The following is a 12,489-nucleotide window of genomic DNA, read 5'->3' on the forward strand; positions in this document are numbered from 1 at the left end:
TAAGATTTTTTAATACCTTAAGCCAATACTTCTCAAAATTTTATACTGAAATGCCCTTAATCATAGACAAGAGTAAACTTGGACTTCTCAGCAATCTTATATATAAGAAATATGTAAAAGACACTGCTTAAAAACGTGTAGAAAGTGGTTCATCACCATAATATGATAAGGATTTCACGAAATCAGTTAAACTTTATTTCTATCCAGTTTTCTGGATGCTGAGGACAATATAAAAGTCAGACACATACCTATAGTACACCTTTCTTTTTTGCATTTCATTTTTTTTAGAAATCTCTTATTTTTATAAGAATTATGTATAAGATATTTATAAACACATATTTACAAAGGAGAAAGCTGAAGAATAGATATGAATAGCGTTAACAGTCACATGGGCAGAGACAGTGACAAGCCTAGACCTTACTTAGCCTTTCTGATTCCAACTTTGATGTTCCTTATATAGGAAGGATTTGTTTCATATATTCAGGAGGTAATTATTCTGCTAAGCAACTTTATCACTGAGGCACCTGTGTTAGCAATATCTACTACTGTCTGCATTTCATTCTCACATAAATAAAAAACAATACAATGGACTTCAATTAACTTTACATACACATTCATGGAAATTTAACAAATTAAATTAAGTCATGTAAATCTTGCCAAGCAAAAGATTGAAAGCCCCACCCCACCCCCAAAATTCAAACTGAAATTACATTTTGCTATTTTCAGAGTCAATCATATCTAACTTGAGGACAAAACTGATAATCCTTCAGAAATTAGGTCTATGAAAGGAATGTTTAAATAATGTCTTTAAATACTTATGTTTTAAATTTATACTATAATGTATAATGTTTAAAAGTTTCCAGACACTTTTGCAATACCAGCTTCATGAACTGTACATTTCTAGATATCTTACCTTTTTTGCTGTAGAAGAAAGGGGTTCCTTTTTCATACTTCTTAGTAAAAACTCTGGCATGTTATTTTCAATATCTTCACGAGTTCCCTTTTTACCCAAAACTGCAGCCAAAAATGAAATAACCTAGGGAGAAAAAATCCAATTTTTTCAATCACTGTGTATTGTGATGGACAAAATTTTACTGTTTACCTGAATATTCAGTAAGTGACAATTTGAGTACGTACAAATAGATTTGCTGGGAGGAAACACAATATGAACCACTAGTATTGGTTTTCTTTATTTGTATTAACAAACAAATCTATAATATAAAAGTTATCCTTGAATGCAGTAAAAAAAATTAAAATAAAAATTCTCACATTGCCATCTCTTCCATGATCAGTTCTACTACTCAACGAATTCTTTCTTCATCTCATCAGTTGAGATATCATATTCTTTATTACAATAAACTGTGTACATTCCTTTTTCCTTGTAGAAAATAAACTCATTAAAGGGGTAATACTTGGCTCATAAATTTGTGCATTTTTCTGTATCCAATACATATAGGTGGAATGATAGAATGTTATTTTAAGATAAAGTAAGGCAATTCATCATTATACACACCTTTCTGAATAACAGCTATTCTCCAAATATCAAGTGAGAAAGAGAAAAAGACATAGGAAAAAAGGAAATGTAACTTCATACAATGAAGAGCAAGAGATATTTAAACTAGACCTTGGTTCAAATTTCAATCTAAGTTGCTTGGCAGATATGTGAACTTGGGCAACTAAGTTAATCTCTTTGAATAACTAAAATTATATGAAAACACCAAATATAATACTGGAAGAGTTGTTTTAAATATTAAGGGGAAAATATATGAGGTATACATATATATGGGGAAAATAACTGATCATTACTTTAGAAAAATAAGTTATACAAATATTAAAATCTAAAGAAAAAATGAGAGAATTAGAAAAACTAGCAAAAAATAGTGTTTTCAACATGGTGTGGATACCTACAATGTGAATCTCAAATGACAGAAGAAAAGGAATGGTGCAGAAATATTTGAAGAGATAAGGGCTGAAAGCTTTCAAAAACTGATTTCAAAAATCAAGCCATACACAGTGGTTAAGAATCCATTTGCCAATGCAGGGAACAAGGGTTCAACCCCTGGTCTGGGAAGATCCCACATGCCGCGGAGCTACTGAGCCCACGCACCACCACTACTGAGCCTGCGCTCTAGAGCCCGTGCTCCACAAGAGAAGCCACTGCAATGAGAAGCCCACGTACTACAACGAAGAGTAGCCCTTGCTCGCCACAGCTAGAGAATGCCCATACACAGCAAAGAAGACCCAGCACAGCCAAAAATATATTAAATAATTTTTTTAAAAAGCCATATATTCCATATTGACTAAGAACATGAAGCCAAAAAAAAAAAATCCACAAGTAGTTCCTGCAGAGAAAAAATTGCTCAAAATTTGAGACAGAAATATATTAAAAGTGGTCAGAGGAAAAAAACAACAGATTATCTATTAAGTAAGCAACAATTAGTCAAATAGCTGATCTTGCAGCAAAAACAGTGGAGATAATATACAATGGAGTGATATTTTTATTTAGGTCTTTAATCCATTTTGACTTTATTTTTTGTATATGGTGTTAAGAGAATCTTCTAATTTCATTCTTTACATGTAGCTGTCCAGTTTTCCCAGTGCCACTAATTAAAGAGACTGTGTTTTCTCCACTGTATATTCTTGCCTCCTTTGTCATAGATTAATTGACCACAGGTGCATGGGTTTATTTCTGGATTTTCTATCCTGTTCCACTGATCTATGTCTGTTTTTGTGCCAGTATCATATGCCTTTGATTATTGAAGCTTTATAGAACAGTCTGAAGTCAGGGAGCCTGATTCCTCCAGCTCTGTTTTTTCTTTCTCAAGATTACTTTGGCTATCTGGGGTCTTTTGTGTTTCCATACAAATTTTGAAATTTTTTGCTCTACTTCTGTGAAAAATGCCATTGGTAATTTGATAGCGATTGCATTGAATCTGTCACTGCCTAAATGTAAAAAACTCCTACAGAAAAACATAGGCAGAACACTCTTTGACATAAAATGCAGCAATATCTTTTTGGATCCATCTCCTAGAGTAATGGAAATAAAAATAAACTGGGACCTAATTAAATTGAAAAGGTTTTCCACAGCAAAGGAAACCATAAACAAAACAAAAGACAACCTATATAATGGGAGAAAATATTTGCAAATGATGTGACTGACAAGGGATTAATTTCCAAAATATACAAATAGCTTATACAACTCAACATCAATAAAACAAACAACTCAACCAAAAAATGGGGAGAAGATCTAAATAGACATTTCTCCAAAGAAGACATAAAGATGGCCAAAAGGAACATGAAAAAAATGCTCAACATCATTATTAGAGAAATGCACATCAAAACTACAACGAGGTATCACCTCACTCCAGTCAGAATGGTCATCATCAAAAAGTCTATAAATAATAAATGCTGGAGAGGGTGTGGAGAAAAAGGAACCCTACTACACTGTTGGTGGGAATGTAAGTTGGTACAGACACTATGGAGAACAGTATGGAGGTTCTGTTCACAATGTGTGCCACTTACACAAAAAACATCTACAACAAGAGGTAGAGAAGGACCATTCAAACAAAAACCCAACAAAAGTTGATAAAGCTATATTAATATCAGATAATACTGAGGCAAAAAGCATTACTAAATTAAAGAGGTACACTTGATACTGATTAATTCATTTGGAAGTTATACGAAGTGTAAATTACTAAAGAAGAAACATTTACTGAAACAAAAGTAGTCAAACTGATAAGCACAATGGTAGATTTTGAAATAACTTAGTAAGAACAAAACAAAGAAACCAGTAAAGATATAGAATATTTGAAAAAAATGGTAAGCAAACTTGACCTAATAAACATTTGATAGACCACTGTAAACTACAGCAAAACATAGTTTCACTTAAAGTACACATGAAATATTTACCAAAGTTGACATGCAAAGTCATAGAGCAAATCTTAATACATCCAACAGACAAAAATCATACAGAATATGTTCTTTGGTCACAGTGCAAGAAATCAGAAATAACAAAAATATAAATAGAAAATCCCCAAATATTTGGAAAGTAAGGAATATATTTCAAAGTAGAACTCACAATGGAGATTAGAAAATATTTAAGTTGAATACTAATGAGTAATAATTACATATTAAATTTGTGGAATACATTTAAAGCCATGCTTTATGGACTTAAATGCATATATATTAGGACAGAAGAGAGCCAGCTAATAAAATATCTAAGAATCTATCTGAAAAGTATATAAAAATAACAGAAAACTTAACACACAAAAATAGAATTATAAAACATGAAAAAGCATAAAATAAAAAAGATTGACGAAGCCAAATGATCCTTCTGTGAAAAGATTTTTAAAAGTGATGACCGCTAGAAAATTGATAAAAAATATAGAAACTAAGAGAACAGGCAAACACACACAAAAAAATATATGACATAATAAACAATGTTATGCCAATAACTGTGAAATTTTAGGTGAAATGGAAAAACAGAACTTATCAACACTGAAACAAGAAGAAATGGAAATTTTACATATTCAAATAACTATTATAGAAATCTAAATACATAATTACAAACCTTCTACAAAGAAAACTAACGGTCAAATAGCCACCAATAAAGTCTATCAGTGCTAAAGAAAGCTATAATGCCAGTCTTAAACTCCTCCAGATTTTAGAGAAAGGGAGAAATGTTCTCAACTCATTTTATGAGTTCAACATAACCTTGATAAGAAAATCTAACAAAAATATGGGAAATTCACAGGCCAATTTCTCATACCCACATAGGAGCAAAACTCTTAAAATATTAGCAAATGGAACATAGAAATGTAAAAAAGAACTATATACTAACACCAAGTTTGGTTGACTCTGGAAATGTAATGTTGGTTTAACCTTCAAAATTTAGATATTAGATACGCATTAACTAGTATCTTAGGTATTACACTTAGCTTTCCTAACTCTTAGCTTCCTTAAAATAAAAATAAATTAAAATAGGACAATCTGTTGAGTTGGCCAAAAGGTTTGCTCTGTTTTTTCCATAAGATGGTTCTAGTAGCACTTAGTTGTCTTCTAACTTCATTCAAAACAATTTTGTTAGATTGTATGTGACAGCTGTCATATCAGTGTGCATTTAAAAAAAAACATCAAAATTGGTGAATTTTTGTGGAGCCATTTTAATATTGAAGATGGAAGAAAAAAGCAACATTTTCAGCATATTATGCTTTATTATTTCAAGAAAGGTAAAAATGCAACTGAAATGCAAAAAAAGATTTGTGCAATGTATGCAGAAGGTGCTGTGGCTGATTGAACATGCCCAAAGTGGCTTGTGAAGTTTCGTCCTGGAGATTTCACCACGGTCAGGTAGAGCAGTTGAAGTTAATAGCGAGACATTAATTGAGAACAATCAACGTTTTACACCATGCAGAAGACAGCCAACATACTCAAAATATCCAAATCAAGCACTGAAAATCATTTTCACCAGCTGGGTTATGTTTAATCCCTTTGATGTTTGGGTGCCACATTAATTGAAAAAAACCTTCTTATATTTCTGCATGCAATTCTCTACTTAAAATCAATGAAAACGTTCCGTTTTTAAAACAAATTGTGATAGGTAATGAAAAGTAGATACTGTACAATAATGTGGGATGGAAGGGATCATGAGGCAAGTGAAATGAACCACCAACAACTACACCAAAGGCCGGTCTTCATCCAAAGAAGGTGATGTTGTGTATATGGTGGGTGGGATTGGAAGGGAGCCCTCTATTATGAGCTCCTACCAGAAAACCAAACGATTAATTCCAACAAGTACTGCTCCCAATTAGAACAACTCAAAGCAGCAGTCGACAAAAAGCATCCAGAATAAGTCAACAAAAAACGCATAATCTTCCATCAGGATAATGCAAGACCACATGTTTCTTTGATGACCAGGCAAAACTGTTACAGCTTCGCTGGGAAATTCTGATTCATCCACCATATTCACCAGACATTGCACCTTTGGATTTCTATTTATTTTGATCTTTACAAAATTCTCTTAATGCAAAAAGAGAATTAGGAAGCTGCCTGAAAAATGGCAGAAGGTAGTGGAACAAAAGGGTGAATACATTGTTCAATAAAGTTATTGGTGAAAATGAAAAACGTGTCTTTTACTTTTACTTAAAAACTGAAGGCACTTTTTGGCCAACCCAACATTTCACTTCAAGATACTTACATTTTACGTGAAATGATACATTAGCTTTAAGCACATAGTAAAAAGTTGGGAATGTATATCATTATCACTAGAGGAAACATGAAAAAATAATAAACAGAGCACAGTTAAAAATCAATAGAAGAATTAAAATGGAATTCTAAAAAATATCCTATCAACCCAAAATAAAGGAGAAATATTAAAACAGAAAGCAATCTGTTCAAACAGAAAACAAACAATATAACCAAATCCAAACATAACAGGAATTATATTAAACGTAAATGGACTAAACACTCCAATTAAACATCAGAGGCTGTCAGGATAAATAAAAGACTTGTCTCCAAGAGACACATTTTAAATATAAAGACACAGATAGCTTGAAATAAAGGGTTGGAAAAAGACAAACCATTCTAACAGTCAGCATAAGTATACTGGAGTGGTTATCTTAATATCAGATAAAGTAGATTTCAAATTGTATTACCAGAAATACAGAATAAAGGGGTCAGGAAGACATAGTGATCATAAAAGTTTACAACCTAATAACAGAGCTTCAAAGTACATGAAGACAAAATTGACAGAATTAAAAGGAAAAATAGACAAACCCAAAATCATAGCAGGAGATTTTAACTTTCCTCCCTCAGCTATTAATACTAAAAACATAGAAAATCTGAATATTATCAATTACCTTGAACTGCTAATTGGTAATTATATAGAATAGTACATCCAACTGCAGAAACAATAGCAGAAAAACTGCAGATATCAATGAAGTACCGAACAACAGAGAAGATTAGCAAAGCTAAAAGTTTATTCTTTGAAAAGATCAACAAAATCAATACCCCTCAAGTTATACTAATTAAGAATAAAATAGAGGCTACAAAAGATCCACATTAAGATACAGAGAGGTATTACTCAGATGCCACAAATACTAAAAGAATAAAAAAGGAACATGAGGAAGTATTTATGCCAATCAATTTGACAACTTACATAAAACAGATAAATTCTTTGAAAAATATAATTTACCAAAATTGACACAGCAAAAAATAGAAAACCTGAATGGCCACATATCTATTAAAGTAATTGAATTCATTAACAAAAAACTTCCCTTAAAGAAAACTCCAGGTCTAAAAGATTTCACTAGTAAATTCCATCAAATATATAAGTATAAAATAACTTAAATACACAACCTTTTTAGAAAAGACAGAAGAAAGAAACACCTTGCAGTTTATTTTAAGAGGCCTACAAAGCCCATATACAAAACCAGACAAACATATTGTAAGAAAAGAAGATTACAAACCAATATCCGTAATAAATATAAATGCAAAAATTATTCAAATATTAAGCAACTGAATCCAGCAATAAAAAAAAAAAAAAAATCTGATGACCAAACTAGGTTTAATCCCAGGAATACAAAATGAGTTTAACATTTAAAAACCAACTAATATAAATCTTACTGATTTATATAATAATATATTAACAGAATAAATGGGGAAAAAACATGATTATCACAATAGATATCAAAAAATATTTGATAAAATTCAATACACATTAACTATAATAAATCTCAGAAATATGGACTAGAAGGAAACATCCTAACTCTGATAAAAGCTACTAAGAAAATCCTACAGTTAATATACTTACTGTTGAAACATTAAATGCTTTCTCTGTAAAAGCAGGAATGAGATAAGGATGTCACTCCCACTAGTTCTATTCAAATTGTACTGAGATCATACCTAGATAGTGAAATAAGGCAAGAAAAAGAAATAAAAGGCATAAAAATTGAAGAAGTAAAATTCTATTTGTGGATGACATGATTGTTTACATAGAAAACCCTAAGGCATCTACAAAACAACTACTAGAACTAATAAGTGAAGAATTTAGCAACATACAAAACATACAAACATAACTTTGACTTTTATATAATACCATCAAAAAATTTGAAAGTTAAATGAAAAAATCCATTTACAAAAGCATCAAAAATATAAGAATGAATTTAACAAAAAATGTATAAGGCCCATGCACAAAACTATAAAACACTGCTGAGACAAATTAAAGACCTAAATAAGGGAGCTATCACTTCATGTTAATTCTCCCCAAACTGTTGTATAAATTCAATACAACTAAACTCCACAATCCTAATCAAAATCCAGACAGATTTGTCCATGGAACTTGACAAACTGATTAAAACTTTACATGGAAATGCAAAGGGATAAAAAGAGACAGGAAATAACAAGAAGGTACTTAACACAAAATTGAGTGTAAGTGGGACTGGTTCAAGAGGGCAAAGAAGAAGGACATGCTCTCGCTCCCTCTTGCGAGAGCACCGGAATCACAACTAACTGCTGAACAATCATGGACAGGAAGACACTGGAACTCACCAAAAAAGATACCCCACATCCAAACACAAAGGAGAAGCCACAATGAGACAGTAGGAGGGGCGCAACCACAGTGAAATCAAATCTCATAACTGCTGGGTGGGTGATCAAAAACTGGAGAACACTTATACCACAGAAGTCCATCCACTGGACTGAAGGTTCTGAGCCCCACTTCAGGCTTCCCAACCTGGGGGTCCGGCAATGGGAGGAGGAATTCCTAGAGAATCAGACTTTGAGGGCTAGTGGGATTTGACTGCAGGACTTCGACAGAACTGGGGTAAACAGAGACTCCACTCTTGGAGGGAACATACAAAGTACTGTGCACATCGGGACCCAGGGGAAGGAGCAGTGACCCCATAGGAGACTGAACCAGACGTACTTGCTAGTGATGGATGGACTCCTGCAGAGGCGAGGGGTGGCTGTGTCTCACTGAGAGGACAAGGACACTGGCAGCAAAAGTTCTGGGAAGTACTCCTTGGTGTAAGTCCTCCCAGAGTCTGCCATTAGGCCCACCAAAGAGGCTGGGTAGGCTCCAGTGTTGGGTCGCCTCAGGCCAAACAACCAAAAGGGAGGGAATCCAACGCCACCCATCAACAGACAAGCAGATTAAGTTTTACTGGGCTCTGCCCACCAAAGCAGTAGCCAGCTCTACCCACCAACAGTCCCTCCCATCAGGAAACTTGCACAAGCCTCTTAGATAGCCTCATCCACCTGAGGGCAGACAGCAGAAGCAAGAAGAACTACAATCCTGCAGACTGTGGAACAAAAACCACATTCAGAGATAGACAAGATGAAAAGGCAGAAGGCTATGTACCAGATGAAGGAACAAAATAAAACCCCAGAAAAACAACTAAATAAAGTGGAGATGGGTAACGTTCCAGAAAAAGAATTCAGAATAATGATAGTGAAGATGATCCAGGATCTCAGAAAAAGAATGGAGGCAAATATTGAGAAGATGCAAGTAATCTTTAACAAAGACCTAGAAGAATTAAAGAACAAACAAAAAGAGATGAACAATACAATAACTGAAATGAAAAATACACTAGAAGGAATCAATAGCAAAAAATCTGAAGCAGAAGAACTGATAAGTGACCTGGAAGACAGAATGGTGGAATTCACTGCTGCAGAACAGAATAAAGAAAAAAGAATGAAAAGAAATGAAGACAGCCTAAGAGACCTCTGGGACAACATTAAATGCAACAAAATTCGCATTATAGGGGTCCCAGAAGGAGAAAAAAGAAAGGACCTGAGAAATATTTGAAGAGATTATAGACGAAACTTCTCTAACATGGGAAAGGAAATATCTACTCAAGTCCAGGAAGTGCAGAGACTCCCATACAGGGTAAACCCAAGGAAAAACACGCCGAGACACACAGTAATCAAATTGGCAAAAATTAGACAAAGGAAAATTATTGAAAGCAGCAAGGGAAAAACGAAAAATAATATACCAGGGAACTCCCAAAAGGTTAACAGCTGATATCTCAGGTGAAACTCTACAAGCCAGAAGGGAGTGGAATGACATATTTAAAGTATTGAAAGGGAAGAACCTACAACCAATATTACTCTACTGGCAAGGATCTCATTCAGATTCGATGGAGAAATCAAAAGCTTTACAGACAAGCAAAAGCTAAAAGAATTCAGCACCACCAAACCAGCTCTACAACAAATGCTAAAGGAACATCTCTAACTGGGAAACACAAGAGAAGAAAAGGACCTACAAAAACAAACCAGAAACAATTAAGAAAATGGTAATTGGAACATACATATCGATAATTGCCTTAAACATGAATGGATTAAATGCTCCAACCAAAAGACACAGGTTTGCTGAATGGATACAAAAACAAGACCCATATATATGCTGTCTACAAGAGACCCACTTCAGACCTAGGGACACACACAGACTGAAAGTGAAGGGATGGAAAAAGATATTCCATGCAAATGGAAATCAAAAGAAAGCTGGAGTAGCAATACTCATAACAGATAAAATTGACTTTAAAATAAAGAATGTTACAAGAGACAAGGAGAGGAGGAGCTTCAAGATGGAGGATGACTAAGACATGGAGATCACCTTCCTCCCCACAAATACATCAGAAATACATATACATGTGGAACAACTCCTACAGAACACCTACTGAACGCTGGCAGAAGACATCAGACCTCCCCAAAGTCAAGAAGCTCCCCATGTATCTGGGTAGGGCAAAAGAAAAAAGTAAAAACAGAGACAAAAGCATAAGGACAGGGTCTGCACCAGTGGGAGGGAGCTGTGAAGGAGGAAAGGTTTCCACATGCTAGGAAGCCCCTTAGCGGGCGGAGACTGTGGGTGGCGGAGGGGGAAGCTTCAGAGCCACGGAGGAGAGCGCAGCCACAGGGGTGCAGAGGGCAAAGCAGAGAAATTCCTGCATGGAGGGTCGGTGCTGGCCAGCACTCACCAGCCCGAGAGGCTCGTCTGCTTACCCGCCGGGATGGGTGGGGGCTGGGAGCTGAGGCTCGGGCTTCGGAGATCAGATCCCAGGGAGACGACTGGGGTTGGCTGTGTGAAAACAGCCTGAAAGGGGCTAGCGCGCCACGGCTAGCCAGGAGGGAGTCCGGGAAAAGGTCTGAAACTGCCAAAAAGGCAAAGGACTTTTTCTTACCTCTTTATTTCCTGGTGCGCGAGGAGAGGCGATTAAGAGCTCTGCTTAAAGGAGCTCCAAAGACGGGCATGAGCTGCGGCTATCAGCACGGACCCCAGAGACGGCCATGAGATGCTAAGGCTGCTACTGTAGCCACCAAGAAGCCTGTGTGCAAACACAGGTCACTATCCACACCTCCCCTCCCCGGAGCCTGTGCAGCCTGCCACTGCCAGGGTCCTGTGATCCAGGTACAACTTCCTCAAGAGAACACACGGCACGCCTCAGGCTGTTGCAAAGTCACGCTGGCCTCTGCCACCGCAGGCTAGCCCCACACTCCCTCCCCGAGGCCTGAGTGAGCCAAAGCCCGCTAATCAGCTTCTCCTTTAACTCCATCCTGTCTGAGCAAACAACAGACACCCTCAGGTGACCTACATGCAGAGGCCGGGCCAAATCCAAAGCTGAATCCCAGGAGCTGTGCAAACAAAGAAGAGAAAGGGAAATCTCTCCCAGCAGCCTCAGGAGCAGCCGATTAAATCTCCACAGTCAACTTGATGTACCCTGCACCTGTGGAATACCTGAATAGACAATGAATCACCCAAATTCAGGAGGTGGACTTTGGGAGCTATGATATATATATACTTTTCCCTTTTTCTCTTCTTGTGAGTCTGTATGTGTATGCTTCTGTGTGTAATTTTGTCTAGCTTTCCTTTTATTATTTCTCCTAGGGTCTGTCTGTCCGTTTTTTTTTTTAATTATTTAAAAAAATTTTAATGCTTCTTTTTTGTTTTTTATCTTAATAAGTGTTTTTTTAATTTAATTTGATTTTATCTTTTTCTTTCTTTTTTTCTCCCTTGTATTCTGAGCCGTGTAGATGACAGGCTCCTGGTGCTCCAGCCAGGCCTCAGGGCTGTGCCTCTGAGGTGGAAGAGGAAAGTTCAGGACATTGGTCCACCAGAGACCTCCCAGCTCCACATAATATCAAACAGCAAAAATCTCCGAGACATCTCCACCTCAATGCCAAGACCCAGCTCCACTCAACGACCAGCAAGCTACATGCTGGACACCCTATGTCAAACAACTAGCAAGAAAGGGACACAACCATACCCATTAGCAGAGAGGCTGCCTAAAATCATAATAATGTCACAGACACCCCAAAACACACCACCAGACATGGACCTGCCCACCAGAAAGACAAGATCCAGCCTCATCCACCAGAACACAGGCAGCAGTCCCCTCCACCAGGAAGCCTACACAACCCACTGAACTAACCTTAGCCACTGGCGGCAGACACCAAAAACAATGGGAACTACGAAACTGCAGCCTGCGGAAAGGA

At 36.3% G+C, this 12,489-nt stretch overlaps 1 protein-coding gene across 5 annotated transcripts in view; it reads right to left on the reverse strand.

Moving 5' to 3' along the window:
- ERCC6L2 (ERCC excision repair 6 like 2) overlaps positions 1–12,489 on the reverse strand; it is a 146,727-nt gene that overhangs the window by 106,805 nt on the left and 27,433 nt on the right. For all 5 annotated transcript variants that reach the window (XM_081237688.1, XM_081237686.1, XM_081237684.1 and 2 more), the window contains exon 3: positions 914–1,036. In XM_081237688.1, coding sequence (XP_081093814.1) covers positions 914–1,036 — 123 coding nt within the window. The remainder of the gene's footprint in view (positions 1–913; positions 1,037–12,489) is intronic.

This window comes from Mesoplodon bidens (assembly GCF_964165515.1).
Source record: "Mesoplodon bidens genome assembly, chromosome: 6".
In the NCBI taxonomy this organism is placed as follows: domain Eukaryota; kingdom Metazoa; phylum Chordata; class Mammalia; order Artiodactyla; family Ziphiidae; genus Mesoplodon; species Mesoplodon bidens.